Genomic DNA, 23,515 nt, shown 5'->3' with positions numbered 1-23,515 from the left:
AGGAAGGGACTGGACCCCCCCGGAAAAGGGGGCCTGGAGAGGCCAACGACGCCGCAGCATCGAGACCCCACCAGACGGTCACTAGTGACACCACCCCCCACATCGCCAGCGTATTCGGACAGGGCCCATCCAAGAGCAGGCCCTTCCCCCCTACAGCACGCCACCCCGAAGCACTCAAGAGGCTACACCCACAGCGGGACCAGGCAGCGTGCCGGGGAGACGACCCCCAAAAGAGGTCGATCCCTCAATCCAGGCAACAGGCCACTCGACCTGAGCCTGGAGCACTGTGGACTAGACAGGTGCCAAAGGGGTCTGCTGAAACACCCCCCCGGCGGAAGGGGCGTATGCTGGCATGCTGTGCACCATGTCGCAGCCTCCACAAAAAAAACCTCGACTCTCTAGAGGGGCCGAGGCAGAGAAGGCTGACATGATTGGCAGACGTCATGAAAGGTACGGGGGCACACTCACAGGTAGACAGGGCCAAACCCGGCCTACCCCGAGAGTTGACTCCGCTACCAACACACCAGGGAACCAACCACCCCCTTGGTTCTAACATGAGGCGGTTGTTCCTATAACCCCCCAAGAAAAAACTCCAAAACACAACTGCGGGTATACACTGGCTATACCGCAGTACAAGTGTTTCAGTTTTCAAGAAGGGGTTAACCCAGGCCAACAGGTTGACGAAAACAATTTCGAACCCGGGCCCGGCGGACCGGGATGTACCAGAGGAGTTCTACAAGAACCACCTCAACAGCCCCCTCCCAGCCCTGCCTAAGCAGGAGAAGAGAGGGGCGAAAAAGAATGGAGAAGGACCAGGCTCCTTCAGCACAGCGCAAGGTACAACACAACATGGACCAAGCAACACTGAGGGGTAACACGTAGTAACATAACCACGAACATCTCCATAACGTCAAACCCTGCAACGCCCGGGCCGACCCGGCATTTTCCCCCCCGAAAAAAGCACAAGTCCCTCAGGGTACCAGAACAGCAGATCTGCGCCCCGGCGGACAACGGGTTAACTGACCTGGTCCGGCGCGACCAGAATCAGTCCCGTGCCCTAATCACGCCGCCATCCCCAGTCCCAGGAGGGGGGTAGGTAGGTACGCGTGTCGATCAAAAACATTATAGAGGGCGCCACCCAGACGGTCCCCTTCGTACCGCGCCCGGTGGCCCACCCCAAAGGCGTGAGACCCCTCTACCAATGCTTTGATCTATTCTGTTAACATCCCCCAGATATGAACGAGAATTCGTCGAGACAAGCCTAGTACACTGGCGCTCGGAAGAGACAAACTCCATCCCAGTTGCCCCATAAAAACGCTGTTTCAATGATGAGCAACCAAGGCGCGCAAGCCCATGCGTGGTTCCTATCAGAAGCACCCATGGCCAGCACTATGTACACGTTGAGACTCAAAACATATCAATGGACATTCTAACAAGAACCCAGATACCGTTCCTCCAAGCCGCCTGGGAGAACGACAAGAAGCCGTTTTTTTCACAGAAAAAAATACGGACATGGGTCCCATACGACGCGGCTGAGGGAAAACAACACCCCGTCAACCATGCTCCATAAAAGAGGGGACGGGGAGCGACGTACCCTATGACGGGGGGAATCCCATGACTCAACCGACCATTACAGGCGAGGAGTCAGGGAATTCCCTAAACAATACCCCGTCAACCTGCTCCATAAAGGAGGGGACGGGGAACCCCCAGAGAGACTTCCCACGTGAGCAATCAATTGAAAAGCTTATGTAACATTGAGCAACGTGACCAAAGGCTCAAGATACATATATACCGAGCGTAGCAGAACTCTTGAGTTCCTATGCACCGCAACACCAACTTGACAATAACAGAGAACCACACTTGGGGACTGTAAACAACTCACGGAAGTCGGCAACCAATAGAAACGCGCCCAGTGACGTATTCTATGGCGGGGGGAATCCCATGACTCAACCGACCATTACAGGCGAGGAGTCAGGGAATTCCCTACCCCCCCCCCCCCCTCACTACCCCGTGCCGCGCCGACCAATCAGCGCGGTAGGGCTGAATGATAGAGGGCCCAACCCCCCGACCAATCAGAAAAGAGGGAAGGAGGGTGTTGAATTCAGAGGTTCTGTGTAGGATTCTTAGTAACTGTCTAACTGCATATATAACTGTTTCCACTAGTAACTGTCTAACTGCATATATAACTGTTTCCACTAGAGGGCGCTCTAGGCGGAGGCACTCAGGAACACCACCAGGTGGCGAGTATAAATAGAGATGTCTCCTCCCATTCTTTCTCTTTCCCCCCAGCCTCTCAGTGAGAGGAGAACTATAGAACTGCTGCTCTGCCATGTGAATAAATAAACCACACCAAAGATAGAAACCATGGCTCTTGACCACATTATTGTCGCCCTATAGCCGGATTCTGTCAACAGGTTATGGGCCCAGATAACGCCGGGGCGAAATAATAAGGGTAGCAAGCTTAGTTAAAGTATAGGCTAGGTTAGCGCCGGGAGCACCGCGTGGCTAGACGCTAGGCCAACAAGAGCTAAAGCTACGCCTACCACCAACGAAGAGGATGGAAAACAAGGGAAGGGGCAAATGGCCCTCATTCAATGGAAAAGCAGAGGACTACGAGCTCTGGGAAGAGTGCATGCTATGCTGCATGCACGGTGCAGGACTGAAGGAGACAATCCTGGCAGCCCCCACGGGAGACCTGACGGCGGAAGAGCAAGCCCTGGACGACCAGCGTAGCGCAGACGCGTACTGTGAGTTAGCGCCGCTGCTCGACGACACCAGCTTGGGGCTGATATTCCACGACACTAAAGACAAAGGCCGAGAAAGCCTGGAGGTGTTGAGAGAGCATTTCATCGGGCGAGGAAGACCCAGAGTCGTGGCGCTCTACATAGCACTAACGGCCCTGAGGAAGGGGCACACCGAGACTGTGACCGAATACGTCAACAGAGCGGAGCAGATCACGACGCCATTGAGGAGTGCCGGAGAAGCACCAAGCGATGGGCTAATGATGGCGATGATGATGAGAGGACTACCAGAGCTGTACAAACCGTTCACACTCCTGGTGACACACGGTTCAATGGACATGACACTGGGACAGTTCAAGGCCAAGCCAAGAAACTTCGAGGCCTCAGAAGATACCCACCCAGCCGCCACGGAGGCGGGAGAGAGGGTGCTAAAGGCGCCAAGGGAGAGGACCAGGACCACGGCGAAACTGGCGTGTTGGCGATGCGGAGAGAAAGGCCATCGGAGAAGCGACTGCACAAAGACCGTCTGGTGTAGCTTCTGCAAATCCACGGGGCACACAGACAGAGCGTGCATGAAGAAACACGACGAAGAAACACGTGCGATACGCGCATGGACAACATGACGGCCATGGACGAGACGGCGGCCATGGACGAGACGGCGGCCACGGACAAAATGGCGGCTACGGACAAAATGGCGGCTACGGACAAGATGGCGGCTACGGACAAGATGACGGCTGTGGACAGGATGACGACAGCGGACACGATGGCGGCGACGGTCGACGTGAGACGGATCGAGACGACGCCCGGAGAATAACGGGACAAGAAGACTGTGCCTTCGGGGCGCGGACGGCGTGCACCGCCGGACCGGCCCAGCTGCAGCGGGCCCAGAGGAGGGGACTGATCGTGGACACGGGCGCGTCGTCCCATGTCATCAAGGACAGGAGTCGGTTCAAGAACTTTGACGACACTTTCCACCCGGAGAGGCACAGCATGGAGCTGGCAGATGGGAGACGCACCTACGGATTGGCGCATGAGAGAGGAGACGCACAGGTATGCCTCACGGACAGTAGGGGGCGCCAGCGTACAGTGACATTAAAGAACGCTCTCTATGTACCATCGTTCCCACAAGGACTATTCTCTGTAATAGCTGCTACTGCAAGCGGTGCCAAGGTATTCTTCGATAAAGGTAAAAATGTTCTTGTAGAACCTGACGGTACACGGTTTGACATAAAGATGTACCAGATAATATATTATCTGCAAACGGAGTGTAATGACAACGACAAGTGTAATGATAATAATGATATGTGTAGCGTGACGGCCAGGCACGAGATTATGGGTCATTGTAATTACGAGGATTTACTGAAACTGCAAGCAGTGACAGAAGGCATGCATATTGAAGGTGAAAAGCGTAGACCTGACAAAAATTGTGCAGTGTGCAGAACGGGGAAGTTTACTCAACCAAGATACAGAAATCCCACAGAAAAAGTAAGAGTACCACTTGCATTAGTTGACACGGACCTAGCCGGCCCAGTAAGCAACGAGTCCATAGGAGGCTTTAGATATGTACAGTCTTTTAGAGATGTGTGCACAGGGGCAGTATTTGTTTACTTTCTCAAAGCAAAGAGTGACACACTCCAGGCCACGGAGAAATTCCTGGCAGGTATGTTATTTCATCTTTACTTGTGACAATATTGTCACCCACTGTAACAGAGAAGCCGTTGGTCTTGCTGAGTTTGTTATTTGATCCGAAGAGAATGGACTCTGTTTTACCCAGGTATAATGAAAGTTTGTTATCAGCGAGCCAGGTGCAGATTCTGCCGAGTTCTGAGCTGAGGGTTTTTTCAACCTGCAACTTGTTCTTGTCAGAGACCAGCAGGGCTGTAGTACATAGCTGTAGTACATCTGTTTCTGAGCTGTTTAAAGCCAAGCCAGTGTTATGAATCACCTGAGCGTCTAGCACGTGACCGGCCCTGTTCCTCGTACCTGGCTAACTGAGTTAGCCTATAATTTTCATGATAACTTGACATAAGCCAGATCTTTTGGTTCCCCGACGTGCGATTGTCTAAATCACTATGGCAACCGATCAGAAAGTTTGAACCTGCTCCAGCGCAGGGTTAAGTTCAGTTAGCTGGATAAACTGGCCACGCCCTCGCAAAGAAATGCCAGCTCTCCTCACAGATCCCATTATACCAGTGGTTCTCAAACTTTTTACACCAAGTACCACCTGAGAGCGTAGCTGGCTCTCCAAGTACCACCATATGACCGGCGTTAAAATACAGTCTATTCAGCTATGCACAGTTCACGCAGGAGGCAAATGTATTCCTAATACCATTATTTATTGTTAACTTTTGTCAGACACAGCCACAATGTACAAAGGGATAGCACTAGAACTAGCAAACGCTTCCACACAACTCATACAATGCAAGGGGCATTGAGAACATAATAACTAACATTCTCACATAGCAAGTGAGAAAATTAAGAACAACTGTATTTCAGCAAATGTACTTAATTCTCTCTCTCTCTATCTCTCTCTCTCTATCTCTCTCTCTCTCCCTCTCCCTCACTCTCTCTCTCCCTCTCTCACACAGCAAGCAATTGTCCGTCATTCTCTCTCTCTCACACACACACACACACACACACACACACACACACACACACACACACACACACACACACACACACACACACACACACACACACACACACACACACACACACACACACACACACACACACACACAATTATTTTGTTACAAAAACTTAATTTCCTGCATTCTGGTGCAGGAATTTTTAAATTTTACCCTTTAAATGCCAGTTTGTGTGATGGCATCACAAATTATTGTTAAAAAAAACACACAAAAAGTTAAATATTTACAATATATCAAATGCAAAGTAAATTTTTCTGGGGGGGATTATTACAGGCTAGGCATGTGTCAATGATTAGCAGCAACACATATTTTGATGGATTTTTTGTAATGTCAGATTTAACACCAACTCTTTTCAGAAAAGTGGGAGTATTTCATTTTTTATCTGACATTACAAGAAATCTAAAAATAAATGGTTATGATCAGGGCTGAAGTTGAATTAAAGATTTATGACTGTTTAGACTGCATTACTCTCTGTCACAGTGATCTCCTGGTTGTTCCCCACTTAGATTATCTAACTATCGCGCTGCCGCAACCAGAAACACTGGCCTGGCCTGCTTCTAAGTTCAGTGGCCTGACTGTAAAAAAAAAGATTTTTTTATTTTTTTATTTTTTTAGCTTTTTTGGAAATGTTTTCAAGTACCACCAGCAGTACCACCAAGTACCACTAGTGGTACGCGTACCGCAGTTTGAGAACCACTGCATTATACCATTCTGAAATTTTATTTTTTTTGTGCTTAGTTTTTCTAGAGGGGGCTTTTGAAATGTAAAATAATAGACCTAAAATTATATAACGGAGCATTGCAAATGTGAATCCCGCAGCGATATTTTTCATGAATGAAACCTATCGGGCGTTTGGCTCTGATTCGTTTCATATTCTTCACTGTGGATGTATTTGCTTAACGGAGCGCCCGAATTGTGTTTCATTCAAGCATAAATTGAAGCGTCTTCAATTCATGCAGATTGTGGATATGAATTACGAGGAATCTGAATCTGTGGATTGTTGAATTGTATCACTGTCACTCACACGTTGTTGTGATATTGTAACTGGGATTAAAATGTCTGAGGAGATACGCTGTCACGTGGACGTGACTTGGGAAATGTAATGAGCCTTTGGCGTTTTGATAAATGAATTTGAGAAAATGCATTTATCTGTTCAAGCACTGTTATCTGATGATGAACATGAGGTGTCACTGGTATAAACCAAAGGTTAATCAATACAATGCATGTATGGATGATGTCCGAAACAGATTAAAACCTGATTAATAGTGAAACTGTATAGCCTCCCTCCAAGCCTCTCTGACACGTTATTTCGGGGGTCGCGCCTTGAAAACTTTGGGAACCATGTATTTATAGATAAAGTACATGATACCTAAGCCGAGCGCATACAGTACAGATATCCTCATAAGTATCTATTAATTCGTATCAATTAGATACTATTTGGGCTTGTTTTTATATACTTATTCTGAAAGAGTTGTACTAATTATTTTCGCTAGCAAGATCTCATTCGATTATTCATTCCATTAAGCCTACTGCCAGCAGGCACATTTAAAGAAATATAATATGATTGATTGGGGTAATGAGGGACTTAAAATTTGCCTATAGATATGCATTTAACTTGTCGCGAGGCTATTGAGCCGTACTGTATTGTACCCATTCTGCAATCTGTTATAAAGTTTTCAATCAATCAATCAATCAATGCCGTTAGAAAATCAGGATTTCTGCGATCGACACCTGCTGTCTTTTCAGGTGAGGCGGCCGCGCGCAATTACATTTACATTTACATTTAGTCATTTAGCTGACGCTTTTATCCAAAGCGACTTACAAGTTCTGTACGACAAGCCATCAGGAAGGGCACAACTCTATCAGCTGAGCAACAATGTTCATCAAAGTGTTGAGTGCTACAGTGTAGGTTAGTTTATTAGGACAAGTGCATGACAGTACGGTTAGTTAGGGTTAGATTTTTTTATTTTTATTTTTTTTTTTTTAATTCAGATAATGGTTGAAGAAGTGCGTCTTTAGTCGACGGCGAAAGATTGGACGTGATTCGGCTGTCCTAACTGGGGTGGGTAGTTCATTCCACCATTGTGGGGCAAGGACTGAGAATAGGCGACTTCTCTTTGATGACCCTCCCGGAGCTTGGATAGGAGTAGGTCTGAGGCGGCCAGAAGATGCAGAGCGTAGGGGTCTTGAGGGTGTGTAGTTAGAGACCATTGACCGGAGGTAGGCGGGAGCGGTTCCCTTTGCCGCACGGTATGCTAGGTCGAGGGCCTTGAAGCGGATTCGTGCAGCAATGGGGAGCCAGTGCAGGTCCCTAAGAAGTGGGGTGACATGGGCCGACTTCGGTAGGTTTGAGATCAGGCGGGCCGCTGCGTTCTGAATGAGTTGAAGAGGCTTAGTGGCAGTGGCCGGGAGGCCAGCGAGCAGTGCATTGCAGTAGTCGAGGCGGGAGATGACTGTTGATTGGACGAGGAGTTGGGTGGCTTCTTTTGTCAGGAAGGGGCGTATCCTTCTGACGTTGCTCAGGAGGAATCGGCAGGTTCTGGTCGTCGCTGCGATGTGAGCAGAGAAGTTCAACTGGTCGTCGAGGACAACACCAAGGTTCTTGGCGGTCGGGGACGCAGTCACAGCTGCATTCTCGACTGTGATTGAAAGGTCGGTTAGGGGGGAGGATTTGGCCGGCAGGTGGAGCAATTCTGTTTTGCTTAGGTTCAGTTTGAGGTGGTTGGACGTCATCCAGGCTGAGATGTCGGACAGACAGGCCGAGATCCGCACAGAGACGTGGATATCTGAGGGAGGGAAGGAGAGGAAGAGTTGAGTATCGTCGGCATAACAATGGTAGGAGAAGCCATGAGACGTGATAATGTTACCCAGTGATTTAGTGTAGAGGGAGAAGAGAAGGGGTCCTAAAACCGAGCCCTGGGGGACACCCGTCCGCAGGGGGCGGGTGGCCGACAGGGTCCCTCTCCATGACACTTGGTAGGAGCGGTCATTGAGGTATGATGACAGCCATGTCAGCGCAGAGCCAGCCACTCCCATTCCTGCGAGGGCCGCAAGGAGGATCTGGTGGTTGACTGTGTCGAAGGCTGCAGATAGATCTAGGAGAATCAGGACAGAGGAGAGGCCTTTCGCTTTTGCTAAGTGAAGTGCCTCTGTGACCGCAATGAGGGCTGTCTCTGTGGAGTGACCAGTCCTGAAGCCTGACTGATTAGGGTCTAGGAGGTCATTCTGTAAGAGATAAGTAGTAAGTTGGTTGGATACAGCACGTTCAAGTGTTTTAGAAAGGAAGGAGAGAAGAGAGACAGGACGGTAGTTGCCTATGACAGTAGGGTTCAGGGTTGGTTTTTTTATGAGCGGCGTGACTCTGGCTTGTTTTAGGGAGGTGGGGACCACCCCCGAGTTGAGTGAGGAGTTGATGGTTGCAGTTAGGAATGGGAGGATGTCTGGTGCTATGGTCTGGAGGAGTGGGGAGGGTAGCTGGTCCAGCTGGCAAGTAGTCGGACGGTTTGACGTTACCAGTGTCAGGGTCTCTGCTTCTGTAATGGGAGAGAAAGATGACAGAGTGAAGGATGAGGTTCTCGATTCAGCATTTGGAATGGGTGGGGGTTGGGAGAAGGAGCTGCGGATGTTCTCCACTTTTTCCTCAAAGAAGATCGCAAAGTCTTCGGCAGAGAAAGATGAGGGAGGGGGGGGTGGGGGGGGAGTGAGGAGGGAGGACATGGTAGCATGCAGTTTGCGAAGATTCTTGGCAGAGGCCTCGATCCTATGGTGGAAGAAAGAAGCTTTGGCATTAGTGATGGTTTTGGAGAATGTTAACAAGAGGTTGTGATATGTGTCGATGTCAGCAGTGAGGCGTGACTTTCTATACTTCCTTTCAGCTGCTCTCAGGACCTGTCTTTGTTCTCTCACTGGATCTGTCAGCCATGGACTGGGTGGGGAACGGCGGGCAGGTTTCTCAACGAGGGGACAGAGCTTGTCGAAGGAGGTTGCCAGGGCTGAAAGGAGGGTGGAGGTTGCCATATCTGTGGAGAGAGCAGAGAAGGTGTCACTCAAAGGTAGAGCGGATAGTATGTCAGAGGAGAGGGTGGAGGGGGATAGGGAGGGCAGGTTGCGTCTGAGTGAGACTGTTTGAGTTGGGGTGAAGACCTTTCGGTTAAGCATGAGAGTTAGTGAGAAGGATATGAAGGAATGGTCAGATACATGTAGGGGAGTTACCGTGGTGTTAATGATGCTGGAGTTACGGGAAAATATGAGATCCAAGGAGTTGCCTGCTTTGTGGGTGGGAGGCATGGCAGTGGGAGTCAGGTCAAACGATTGTAGGAGGGAGACTACTATGACTGACTGAGATGAGTCAGGCAGGTTGAAGTCGCCCAGTAGAAGGAGAGGGGTACCATCTTCCGGTAAGGAGCTAAGAAGCATGTCCAGCTCATCTGTGAAGTGATCGAGCGGACCTGGAGGGCGGTAGAGTGTAACAATGGTGAGATTGAAAGGATTAGAGACAGATACTGCATGATATTCGAGAGAGGAGAGTGACAGTTCTGGGAGTGGTGTTACGTTTGTAGCCCATGAAGGAGATGTCATGAGGGCAGTGCCTCCACCCCGTCTGGATTTATTATCCTGAGTATCAAGTCTGGTTCGAATTAACGAGAGTGAAACTGCCTTCGAGGAACAGGGAAAGCCTGGATTTATTCATCGGGTTAATTGAATCTGGCTAATGGGACTTTTGATCGACTTAGTTGAACCAGGTACGGGGAATAGGGCCCAGGCCTTATTCATGTCATTAAGCAGAGTTGACAGCTGTTAGGATCTCTGTTAAACAGTACTGTATATTTGTATATCTTGTATGTCATAAATATCATGATATATATCTGTATATCTGTATGTTGTGTATGTCATAAATGTCATTATGAATTGAAAGTGGGGGACCCTGATGTAAACAAGATGAAAGTATTTCTCTGGTCTGCATCCCCTTAACAATTAGGTGTATTGAGCCGTACTGTATTGTACCCATTCTGCAATCTGTTAATACAATTTTCAATCAATGACAATTCTAACTATTCTATCTTTAAGCATGTTTATTGATCAGAGAAATTAGAGTATTTGTGAAGAGGATGTTGCTATGCATAATATCATTCATGAAAGCTTGTTCATTTAAACATTTTAAATTCCTTTTCATGACTGTATGTGACCTAGTTTTTTCCATTTTCGTACTCCTCACACATGCAGTAGGACAGTGATCACTATTACCTAGATCAGAAACACCTGTGGCCACAATTTTGTCAATTATATTGGAAAATACAAGATCAATTAGTGTGTATTTTGAGAAGTCTTTCAAGTTGGTCTAGTTGGTTCTGTTATCATCTGGGTTAGGTTTAGGTTACCACTGACTTCCTTTAGGTGATCCGAGTTACTATTTAGCCAGTTCAAGTTAAAATCTCCCACTACCAATAGTTCATAATCAGAAAAAGAAGAAAATAGGGTTTGCTAGAATGTCTACGGTTTCTGTGCCAGCAGCTGGGGGTCTATACACACATTACAACCATTGAGAGGGCCCATAACTGGACATTTAAAGCAATACATTCACATGTCTTTGGCATGGAGACTGAATCTAAAATGGATACTGATATACTTACTTACTTACTTACTTACTTACTTACTTACTTACTTACTTACTTACTTACTTACTTACTTACTTACTTACTTACTTACTTACTTACTTACTTACTTACTTACTTACGCCCAAAAGTACAGGTGGTGGTGCTCACTCTAAGCTTGTGACTCTAACATCAGGTCACCTACGTGCAAAATGTAGACCCCAGGGTATCTTCCTGTCCTCAATTGTCCCTGTGTGCGAAAACAAAATGTTATTATACAAGAAAGACTAAATCACCATAGGCTGGGTGAACAGGGAAACAAATATACAAAGGGTTAGGGTTAATTTTTACAGATGTTTTATGAGATTTACCGAAAATAAGAATTTATCGAAAAAAATGCTAATTATATCTCTATTATCGTAAAACCGCAAGGAAATGACTACATCCAGATTTAACTGCGCCATTGGAAAGAGGAGAATTTTCCCTATCCATAGATGTATGATTTGGCCATAATAAGGTCAAGGTCAAGTTCAAGGTCAAATATGAATGAATAATTCAAATGGATTATAATTTATTACTGTATCTACAAATCCTTCTGTTTAATCATCTTCCCTTTATTCATTTGCTTAGATTTTCTGTACACTTGATCTCAAGAAGGTGGTGAATGAGCTTAGTGAGCGACATCAAAAGAACCTCAATGTTTTCATGGTGTTATTCACCGGCACAGATGCAAAAATAAATCATAATTTATATTCTCCTTTTTTTCATTACAATTTACTCAAGCCTAGTAACAGACACAATATTTCTGACACTGGAAATACATACCCCCAGATCCCTAGATGTTCCTAGATACCAAGAACATGCTAATTGACCTTGTAGAAGTGGAGCAATCTTCCATTTACTTAGGCATGTACCTTTAGGCGAAATTTCTGAAAATAGGGCTACAGCTTAACGTTAGGTTATGACTATAACCAAGTTCTGTTAACACTAGTGGACGCTCAGCGTCTCATTGCATATATCTCGCTTCAGCATATATACACTGAATAAATTTCAAAATGTACCTTTAAATGCCAGCATTCATCTGGCCACACCCCCATCCGCTTACCTATATAAGCAGGGGTGGTGCCACACACTCATCTCCTTCCCAACAAATTTCACCACAATTAAAAATCAAGGGCCGCAGCGGCGTCTAGACGCTGAGCGTCCACTAGTGTTAACAGAACTTGGTTATAGTCATAACCTAACGTTCTGTATCACACTAGCTCCAGCTCAGCGTCTCATTGCATAATAGGAGCTGAGCGGGAGCTAGAAGCTCAACAAATACACCCCGCTGAAGGCCCCCCACAACCATCAGAACAGGGAGGGCCGAGCCCCCCCGACCCCCCCTAATGGAGGGCACCCCCCCTATTAGAGGTTTCCCGGGAGGGCGACGGACCCGACCGTGCGAAGAGGCACTCAAGCAACTCAACGCACAGGGTGAGCAGACCGTGGCCTGACCCCACGACTACACACACGCACAACCCGCATGCCACCCGGGAACGAACGGAGGGAACAACCTCGTTACTGCCCCCTAGACTCACGGGGTCAAGGGTAAACCCAACCCCGTGGCAAGGCCGTAGCAGCGGAGCGCGAAGGAAGACCCAGACCCACCAAAGGGACTGGACCCCCTGGAACGGGGGCCCGGAGAAGTCCATGATGCCAGCATCAAGACCCCACCAGGTGGGCACTTGGTGACCCCGCCCCCCACATCGCCAGCGTATTCGGACAAAGGCCCCTCAGCCGAGCGGGCCCTGTCCCCCCAATAGTACACCGCCTGGCACACTGACCCTGCAGAACAGGCAGTCAGCATGGCCGTAAGCACACAAAAAAGGTTAACCAACGGAAGCAGGCAGCGCACCGGGGAAAAACCAGGCAACAGGCTGTTAACCCTAGCCTGGAGACTGCGGACGAGACAGGCGCCAGAGGGGACAGCTGAACACAGCCGCCCCGACGGAAGGGGCGTAAGCTGGCATTGTTGCATGACCAAGCCTCCATTTAAAAAAAACCCACCCAGAGGGGTTGAGGCAGAGAAGGCTGACACGATTGGCAGACGTCATGAACGTGCAGGGGCACCCTCAACCGGTGAACCCAGGAGTTGACACTGCTCCAACACACCAGGGAATCAACCACCTTGGTGTTACTCAATGCGGTGGTTGTTCCTATAACCCCTCAAGAAAAAACTCCAAAACACACCTGCAGGTATACACCGGCTATACCGCAGTACAAGTGTTTCAGTTTTTCAAAAAAGGGTTAACCCAGGCCTACGGGTCGACGAAACATTACTTCGGACCGGGCCCGGCGATACGGGAAGCACAGGGTCACCAGAGGAGGTCAAAGACCACCCCAACAGGCCCCTCTTCGCCATGCGTGAGAGAGGAGCGAAAAAGAATGGAGAACCAGCCCCAAGCACACCGTACTTGGTATTCCCAGGCGGTCTCCCAACCAAGTACTAACCAGGACCAACCTGCGTAGCGGCCGAGATCTGACGAGATCGAGTGTGTACAGGTTGGCATGGCCGTAAGCCATTACGACAGTGCTGAGTAAAAAACGTACCCAACCAGGGTCTCCATAGTGCTTAACCCTGTGACACCCGGACCGACCTGGCATTTTTCCCCCTGAAAAAAGCCCAAGTCCCTCAGGGTACCAGAACAGCAGATCTGCATCCCCGGTGGACAACGGGTTCAACTGATCCGGACCAGCGTGACCAGAACCAGTCCCGTGCCCTAACCACGCCGACATGCCTACTCCAGGAGAAGGGGCAGATATGCGTGTTGATCTTAAACATGAAAAGAAGGCGCCACCCAGACGTTCGGGCGAACCGCGCCCGGTGGCCCACCCCCAGGGCGTGAGACCCCTCTACATATGTTCAGATCCATTCCGTCATCATCCCCCAGATATGAACGAGAATCCGTCGATAACCAAACCAGGTCGTCGGATTTGGTCGTCGGAAGAGGAAAAACCTCCATCCCAGTTGCTTTATAAAAACGCCGTTTTAACCTCAAGCAACCAAGGCGTGCCAGTCAGTCGCCTGTTTACAGAACACCCCGAGCTAGCACTATACGTGCGTCGGGACACACCCACATCAATGAACAGGCTATTTAGACCTGTCATTGAATCCCCAAGGCGCCCAGGGGAACGACAAGAGGGGTGTGATACTTCCTAACTCCAACTCTTTTTAGTAGAAAAGAAGGAAGCACCAACAGTATGTATCCCAGTCTACACAGCCGGGGGTAAAAATTGTTCACATTTTTACATCCCACCACCCTCCCATAGGAAGGAGACAGGAATCCCCAGAGAGACTTCCCACGCGAGCTGTACAGATTGAAAAGAATATATTGCACCTTGAGCCATGTAAAAAATTGGTTTTAGGGCTCTCCGGGGAGGAGGCACTGAACCCATACACACTCAATAATCGAATTGAATCGAATACATACACAATAGAGTAGGACTCCTTCTTGAGGGTCCACTCACCTTGACAATCTGAGGAGGAGGCTCTGTACTCTGAAGGAGGCTCCCTCACATGGAAGGAGGAGTCCCAACTCACAGAAGGCCCAAATAGGAGCTTGGTGAGGAGGAGCCCTGACCACCCCCCCAAAACAGATCCATCACATGGACCTGAACAGCACACGGAAGTCCTACCAACAGAGACACGCACAGTGACGTACTCTATGGCGGGGGAATTTCTGCGGTGCACACGCCCAATATTCCAGGCCGTGGGACCAGGAAACTCCCCCCCCCCCCCCCCCTCACCCTGTAACGTGCCGAACCGCAACGTGACAGGAACCTTGAAGGACAGGGGGTTTACCCCTGACCAACAGAAAAAAGGAGGGAGGAAAGGTTACCAGTTCACCCCTTTACGACCCCACACCCATGATACGATGTAATGACAAAAAGAGAGTATGACACAGTCATAGTCAGCTCCATGAAGCGTCTGACAGCTTCACACAGCGCATGAGCTAAATAATAATAATAATAATAACTTACACATGTGCTTCTGTGGCCAGTCCAACCCAGTTGTAGGTCACATGACACACACAACCCATCATCACCTACAAAAAATGGCAAAAACACTCTACAGAGGAACGCCGTTTTTCATAATGAGAGAATACATAATTCTCGATTAGTATCGGCCACAGGCCTTGCTAAGCACACACGAAAGCGACCAAACAATCTTTTCTTTTAGGAAAATAAAGTTTCTCCAGCAGTTGTAGCACAACCTCAGCAATCAAGCTAAGGGTTACATCGCATCCCTACCACACAGTGACACAATGTAGTGCAACAACATGTCTGATAGGAGGATGAAGAAGTCCCCAGGGAACCGGGGGGAAACACAATCCTCCTACTTTACCCTTAATACGGCCAGTTAAAACAGGAAAACCTGGTAATATGTGAACACACTGTTCATTGTCATTACAGGCTGAGAAAAGAATCATTCTTTACTCATTTGTCACTAAGCATAGCTTTATAGGTTAGTTAACCCCCTTAGTTGTGAGTACACGGTACATATAAACACACATGATGTTTCTCAACACAACAAACCAGATCATTTTCACATCTGTAACAACAACCCGTTTTGCATGGAGAAGCTAAATACCAGTGACAAGACAATTCACACATAACTCGTGTCGTATCCTAAATGTAGTGCAGCAACACTCGTTTTGGAAAACATCGTTATTTACAAAACATTTAGAAGGGAAAGCCAGAAGAAGTGTATAAGGTCTGGCCAAACCTTGCCTACCCGGAGCGTAGATCAACGAAGTGCAGTCTCAAGGCACCGTAGTAAACACAGCCATTCTGTGTTGCCGACCCGGCCAGCGTCGCCGCTCCAACCCGTCGCTACGGTCCCCTTTGTTGACGCAATCCTTGCCGTCCTGGCTCAGGGCAGGGTCGACGAACATCCTCTGTCAAAGATGACGTCGTAGTCAAGAGTGTTAAAACATGTTATAATCAAAGCACGTTCAACAGAGTAGCATTAAGCTAACGGCCGCTCCAACCGTCGGTCGCTACGCTACGGCGCACGCGACCAGAGGGGAGCTTCGAATGCCCCCCGCCTCTCCCCGTGAGGGAGAGGGGAGTTGGGAACCGCGGCGGCGCGCGAGGGGCCGGAGCCACCCCGCGCTGGGCCTCGGCCGATAGCAGCAAGCTAACGTTTCCTAGCCTAGCCAGGTAGGCCACCTACTCACCTAGTGATCACAGCAGGCTAGCGCCGCAGCTAACAGCTGACTGGCTAACAGTAGGCCACCACTAGCACGTAAGCTAAGCAGCGATAGCAGCAAGCTAACGTTTTCTAGCCTAACCTAGATAGGCCACCTAGTGATCACAGCAGGCTAGCGCCGCAGCTGACAGCTGACTGGCTAACAGTAGGCCACCACTAGCACGTAAGCTAAGCAGCTATCACCTGAACTTGTACACAATGATATAACACTCACCCAGACAGGCCGCCGTTCTGAAACCCTCCTCACTTTTTAAGAGAAAAGAGAAACAAGATGTTAACACAGTTTTACAACGGTGATTTTACCAACACCCGACGGAGCCAGCACAATACCCAACTGGCCTGTGTAGCTGACTTTGAACACAGATCTTCCGCTAATGAACATCTATGCCCATATCTCCTCGTGAGGGAATACTCTCATTTGGATATGAAAGATGGGGCCTAACACGGTGACAGAGAGACATCCACTCGTCCAGAAAACACAGGGATCACCAGTGTTAATGGTCGTGGCCCACTAGTTAAACTATAATGGGCTTCAGATCAAGGTCTTCCGCTGCTGCCTAAGAGGCTGAACAAAAGACCTTAATCTGGGGCCGGTGTTCGTAAACATTGTCAGTTAGCCCCCATAGCACTAACAGACAAGTGGAGCCGCAAGCAAACAGTACTCACCCAACCTGAAACCCACCGCTTCTCACAACAGCGGCGCGTCCTACAGTTCAGCTGTGTCTTGAAAGGTTTCACCCCAACCAACACAGCAAGGAACTGCAGTTGAGAGGCATGCAGCGGCGTGCTCCCAATACAAAAACCGGTGGAGGATTTTAGAATGATCACCATCTTCCAAACACTCCAGTGACGAAGACAATATCGCCGTATTTTCTCGAAAATAGTGAGAGAGAAAATAAAGATATGATGTCAACGTATCTCCTTGTTCTTCCTTTCCTCGTAAACATTGCTCTTCCAGCCAATATTTTTCTCCACGTCAAGTGGGCATATGAGCAACACGTTGCTTGTGATGAAATTTGAGAAGGAGATGAGTGTGTGGCACCACCCCTGCTTATATAGGTAAGCGGATGGGGGTGTGGCCAGATGAATGCTGGCATTTAAAGGTACATTTTGAAATTTATTCAGTGTATATATGCTGAAGCGAGATATATGCAATGAGACGCTGAGCGGGAGCTAGTGTGATACAGAACAGGCTAAACAATTTAAAACTAAACTGAAACATGCAAACCCACTCCAGAAACTAACTGCAATTAAACTGAATTGAAAAAAAATTGTGGATGTACTCACTTAAGCAAGGTCCTCTCTGTTAACTCAGATGGGGAGGAGTCCGTCAGCAGCCCTGAACTGCCATTGGACGACAGCATACCAATCAGACGCACCAAGAGAATCAGGACGTGTTTCCGCAGCGAACAGCTCAGGGCACTCGAGTCGTATTTTGTCCAGAAGCACAACCCTGATGGGAAGGATTGGACCTGCCTCGCCCACAAGACCGGCCTGCCCAAGAGGGTCCTGCAGGTAGGCTGAAAAGCAGGGGTGTAAAAAGTACCCAGAAATTATTCTTAAAGGGGAACTATCTTATAAATGGCCTTTTTCAGTGTTTAGCATTGTTTCCTAGCTATGTGAACTTATATTAATATGATCTATGTCTCTAATTCTCATATTGGCGCATTCTTCCAATTCTCCTCTCACAATATTCACCCTCACTGAACTGAGTCATCTGAAAATGTGCTGATTTGTGATGTCAGATAGACACTGCTGCATGTTAATGTCCCAGATGCTTCGAAGGCCACATAGTGGTTTAGGAGCCCAGCCTCAAAACAGCTTAAGATCTTCAGGTAGAAAAATGCTGTTTTTGAGGACTTGATTAGAAATACAAAACAATGAATTAAAAAAAAGAAAAAAATTACAGAGGTGTTCCATAAACTCACAGGAATTGTGTAAAAGTGCCCAAATAGTGAAAGAAATAGTAAAATAGTTCCCCTTTAAGTGAAAGTATGGGTACCGTCTCAAAATCGTACTCAAGTAAAAGTCAGAGTATCTGACTAAAAACACACTTGAGTAAAAGTCAAAAAGTTTCTACTTTTAAATGTACATAAGTACTAAAAAGTAAAAGTAAAACCCTTTTTTCTGACTGTCTATTCTTCTGATAGCAGGTGTTTAATCAAAGATCCCCGCTTTCTAGTCTTGCACAAGGACCAATCAGTGTGGGTATGGGCATGTACATTTTCCATTGATGGGGATTTGATTGGCTGTTTTTAAATAGAGTGCGGCCGCATGATTAATAACGTTAACTCATTCAGTGCCAGGGATTAGACGGGTCCCGTTGTAGCTATGCCACGCTTTAAAGATAGGAGTACGTCACCTTGTTTGTAGAGCTATATCTATATTCTATATTATAGCTATGGATACAATACTATGGCCCATTTGACATCAACTCCATCGTAAAAATATCCTACTTTCACCTCCGCAACATTGCAAAAATCCGTCACTGCCTCTCCCCCCCTGCTGCTGAATCCCTCATTCACGCCTTCATCTCCTCCCGCCTGGACTATTGCAACTCCCTCCTCACTGGTATCACCTCCCTCCATAAACTGCAAATGGTCCAAAATTCAGCCGCCCGCCTCCTCACTAACACCCGGTCCCGCGAACACATCACTCCTGTCCTCCACTCTCTCCACTGGCTCCCGATCAAACACTGCATAAACTTTAAAACACTACTCCTCACCTTCAAAGCCCTCCACAGCCTGGCCCCCCCCTACCTGACTCATCTCCTTCTTCCCTACCGCCCCACCCGTTCCCTCCGGTCCTCCTCCACTGCCTCCCTCACTGTCCCGACATCCAAACTTAAAAACTTTGGTGATCGGGCCTTCTCTCGTACTGCACCCCGACTCTGGAACTCCCTCCCCCAGTCCATCAGAGACTCCCCCACACTCTCCACCTTCAAAGCTCGCCTCAAAACCCACCTGTTCTCCCTTGCCTTCAACCCCTCCCACCCATAAACCCCCCCCCCCTCCAACCTGATTGATGTCTGTCTCCAGTCTTTTTGTGCTATCATGCTGTCTTCCCTGTTCCCCCCATGGTCTCATGTTCCTTTTGTTTTTGTTTCTTTGTTGTTTCTTTGTTTTGTTTCTTTGCTTTTGTTTCTTTGTTTTTACTTTTGCTCCCGACTATTGTCAGCGACTTCGGGTTATTGAGAAGCGCTATATAAATTAAATTAATTATTATTATTATTATTAACTATCTATCGTTCAATATGTAAAAAAAAAATATATAGAAATCCATACGTTCCCATGTTATACCGTGGTGAATATAAGTATAGTTTTAGAGTGGTCTGGGGTAATTCCCGAAAGGCTGAGTTATAGCCTTATATGTGAATTCTACTATAAGCGTTGCCGTTTCTTGCCTGGACATGCTACTATTCCCAAATCAAATGTATATAATAGGTATTATGTTTCATCATGAATGCATGAAATGGGGGGGGGGGTCGTTTCTGATTATTTGATTTCCAGTAAAGGCATTCGTATTGAACACTAAAAACGCTGATCAGCTGGGTAGGTATAAAAACATTGCACGATCAAGCTAGAATTGACGTCAGATAGTCCTTACTTGTGATCGGGAGTATTCCAAAAATAATATTCAATTTTTGTATCGCCATCTGGTCCATCTGATGTCCATCTGGTCCACGACATAACCCACCACAACATATGGATCGGGGGCATTTGACGCGCTTCAATGGAATCGGGAGAACCGCTCGACTCGCCCGACCCAGAAAACTGCGCCCGGAGACATTTGAGTGTAACACAGGGTCAGGAACAGGGTTTACTGCACTCTCGATACTGCCACCTGGGAGAATCTGGCCGGTACTGCACCCTCAGGGTCACAGTTTGCCTTCTAACGGCAACATACGGGTCCCTGACATTGAATAGAATATTAAAATCGATACTTGTTGTTGGCGTTCAAAGGATGGCGCCCAATAACGAGTATACTCGTTGTTGGCAGGGAATGAGTTAACGTTAGTTCGGCCAGAGAAACAAATGGTTGGACCTGCAAGATTTGTACTTTGTAGGTCTGCATTTTAAATGTAAGGAGTAAAAAGTACGTACAAGTATACAAACCTAATAATACTTGAGTAAAGTACAAATCCCCCAAAACAGTACTAAAGACAAAAACACCTCACTATAATCCGACTTATGAGATGTTGAGTATTGATTGATTGATTGAATTTATTGGACAATCTAAAATTACATACAATACTGGTACACAAAATGTACAGCCATCACATATAATTTAGAACCGTCGAGGATTGAAACACAATAAAACCTTACCGTTTATTTCCATTGTGGTCCTCAAAGGGGGGGGGGGAGACAAGATGACGAGTATACACAAATAAGACATGCACAAATTCAATGTTCGTTATGTCCCCCCAGTGAAACTCCTCGCTATCAGGTGAAAAGAAGCGGCTGGCGACTTCACATGTATCGGAGGAGGCATGTGGTAGTTCTACACTTTCCCCAGGCCGACAGTGGGGCAATGCGCGCAATGACCAGGAAGGGAATTGGCATGGCGACTAAATTGGGTTTGGGTGAAAAATACAGAAAGCCCAAAAAATATATAGAATACTTTTTTTTAAAGAGCTATATAATCAATCAATCAATCAAACTATATTTGTATAGCACATTGCATACCTTGTGCAACACAACGTGCTTCACAGACATTTTTATAATTAAGATTATTAAAAAGGCAAGAAACAAACGCATAATAATAATAATGTAAATAATCAAATAATAAAATGTATGAAAGCAATGCAAAACACCTAGGTAAAAGCAAAGCTAAAAAGGTGTGTCTCAGGATTTTCTTCTGAAAAATTATGATTCAGAAACCTGTAGATCGGTAGGCTGTTCCAAAGGCTATAGGACCATAATAGCTAAAAGCTGCTTCTCCAATGCCTTTTTGTTCTAAATCATAAATCAAATCAAATTGATTTGTAAAGCAATCACACGTTAATTATGAAATCCAAAACAACACTCCCAGACACACCCCAGCGAAGGTAAGGACAAAAAACCTAGCAATAGGAAAAAAGCACCACATGCAGTGTGGAGGAGAGAAACCTTGTGTAAAGGACCAAGGAGGACACAGTGGTTTTGGCAAAAAATAAGGGGTTTATTTTACCCATTTCAAAAACAGCCAAAGAATAAGGGTTTTATTTACCCATGCAAATACATAATTTAAATACAACATAAATGGTCCAAATAATATAGCAGGACAAAAACAGACCTGAACAGAACGGAAGACAATGACAAATGAGAACTCAAACTATATATACCGGTAGGCCCTGGCCAGATACATTAATCTAAGTGGGCTAATTGATCATTAATATTTTACTAAATAATATCTTACAATTCTGATTAATCTAATAAACAATAAACACACAACACACAACACAACTACCAAACTGAACAACTAATAATCTTAATTAATTAATAAGGAAATACATATAAGGAAACTAAATTACAATACAACAAATCCCCCCGACATCTCCCGCGACATGGTTCGGTCCACCACCCCCATCCGGCTATTTAGAGTGGACCAGTCGCAGCTGCTCTGTTTGCTCAGCGCGAGGACGGCTGGCTGCAGAGTTGGAGAAACAAACAATGAACGACATGCATTCTCGAAGTCAACTTCCTGTCTGTTGTTGCTAGGCAACCGCGGCGTGGGGGAAACATGCAACCTGGGTACATTGTGTACGGTTCATTTAGTGCAGAAACGGATAGGAAAAGCGACAAATTAAACACAATCAAGGGTAATTTTCTTCAGTGCATCACAATGCCAAAGAGCTGCTGTGTTACGCTTTGTACTAGTAATAACATAATCAAAAATCCAAATCGAAAGTTTTATATAATACCAGTTGAGGCATCACGGATAGCTGGCGGCTATCAAGAGGGCACATGTAGACTCAGATGGGAGAGTCGATCAAAGCAGACCCTGGCCCCCAAGTCAAATCATACGTATGTCTGGTCCAGGTCTACCCATTTCATAACAGGTGAGAATAAGGAACAAATATGTATATCGTAAGTTTTATTGGCTGTGAGGCTGTAAACAGCAGATAAATGTTAGCGGCTAGCTACTTCACCATATAACGTTAGTCCATTCTCTTTGTAGCAGGGTGGATTATCCCTGCTTCGTGGGAACTGTGGTGCACGGTCACTAGGTAGCGAGACACAGTAGCACTCTGGCCAGCTGCACCTCCGTCTTTGGGGTCCGGAGCGTCAACTGGAGGCTGGCAGTGGGAGTGTATGAGGCCCAGGATTTACAAACCTGGTCCGGTACTCTGGTCTTCCTCCCTCTCTCTTGGGCAGTCAGCAGTACTCCCCAACACACCCTCACCCTCCACAATTGTCTCCTTAGCCCCCCCACACCTAATGACTGGATGGTAAAGAAATAACTTGGTTCCCCCCACAGGCAGTACCCCCCCTCAGTAACACCAGAAACCTTACAGTGGGAAAAGGAAGGTTGAATAGGAAGGGGTTAATAATGGATATATTACCCGCATCAAAGGGTTAGGGTTAGGCTCAATAAAAGACACACACACAGTGCTCCCGTTCTGGATGAGTGTTATTGTAACGTGGCCTAGTTACAACAATGCTACGTCTGGTGATTATTGCACCATGGGTATCAACACACAATAATTACACTGGCATAAATCAATTATATAATTACACCCAGGCACCAAGTGCTCTCACGGTACCCAGACTAAGTGCTGCTCACGTCTGGGCTGAACACAGTATCTACCTTCTCTAAGGGATTACATATATTGCTCCAGGTCGGTAATATGGGGAAGGAAGGGGGAACATAGGGGAGGAAAATAGAAGGATTCACTGAACGGGAAATATTATGAAACACACACCTTATCACGCTCAAAGAAAAGGAATGAAACAAAAGAGTGAGCCCACAAAATACCAGTAAAGTCCTATCTTAATGCCGGCATATATTGTTCGGGGTACCCCTATGGAATGGTAGTAGCAACGTTACTTTCGCCCGCAGGCTGCACCACACTGTGTATTGTATAAGGAATCTGGAGCATTAATGCTCATTTGTACTCATCCGAAATGGCCGCCTCGCCACTCCACTGTTGTCCGGGAGGCAAGATGGCGTCGAACGCTCTCGGCGAGGATGTTAGCAGGTGGAGCTGGGCAGAGAGGCAGCGCCGGCTGAGAGCGTGTGCTGAGCGATGGCGACCCCTGCTGGATGGGAGGAACTCCCGTAAGCCGCAGGCAGCCTGGT

At 47.2% G+C, this 23,515-nt stretch overlaps 1 protein-coding gene across 1 annotated transcript in view; it reads left to right on the top strand.

The window, feature by feature from the left end:
- Positions 1-23,515, top strand: part of LOC311226587 (LIM/homeobox protein Awh-like) — a gene marked incomplete at both ends in the record, with an annotated part of 43,752 nt that overhangs the window by 5,676 nt on the left and 14,561 nt on the right. The window contains one exon of the mRNA XM_084312007.1: positions 17,558-17,749. Coding sequence (XP_084168133.1) covers positions 17,558-17,749 — 192 coding nt within the window. The remainder of the gene's footprint in view (positions 1-17,557; positions 17,750-23,515) is intronic.

The sequence above is a fragment of the Notolepis coatsorum genome (genome assembly GCF_963971535.1).
Source record: "Notolepis coatsorum genome assembly, chromosome: 4".
NCBI classification, from domain to species: Eukaryota; Metazoa; Chordata; class Actinopteri; order Aulopiformes; family Paralepididae; genus Notolepis; species Notolepis coatsorum.
Note: the sequence above shows the minus strand (reverse complement) of the source record. Positions and strands in the feature narration are given on the sequence as shown.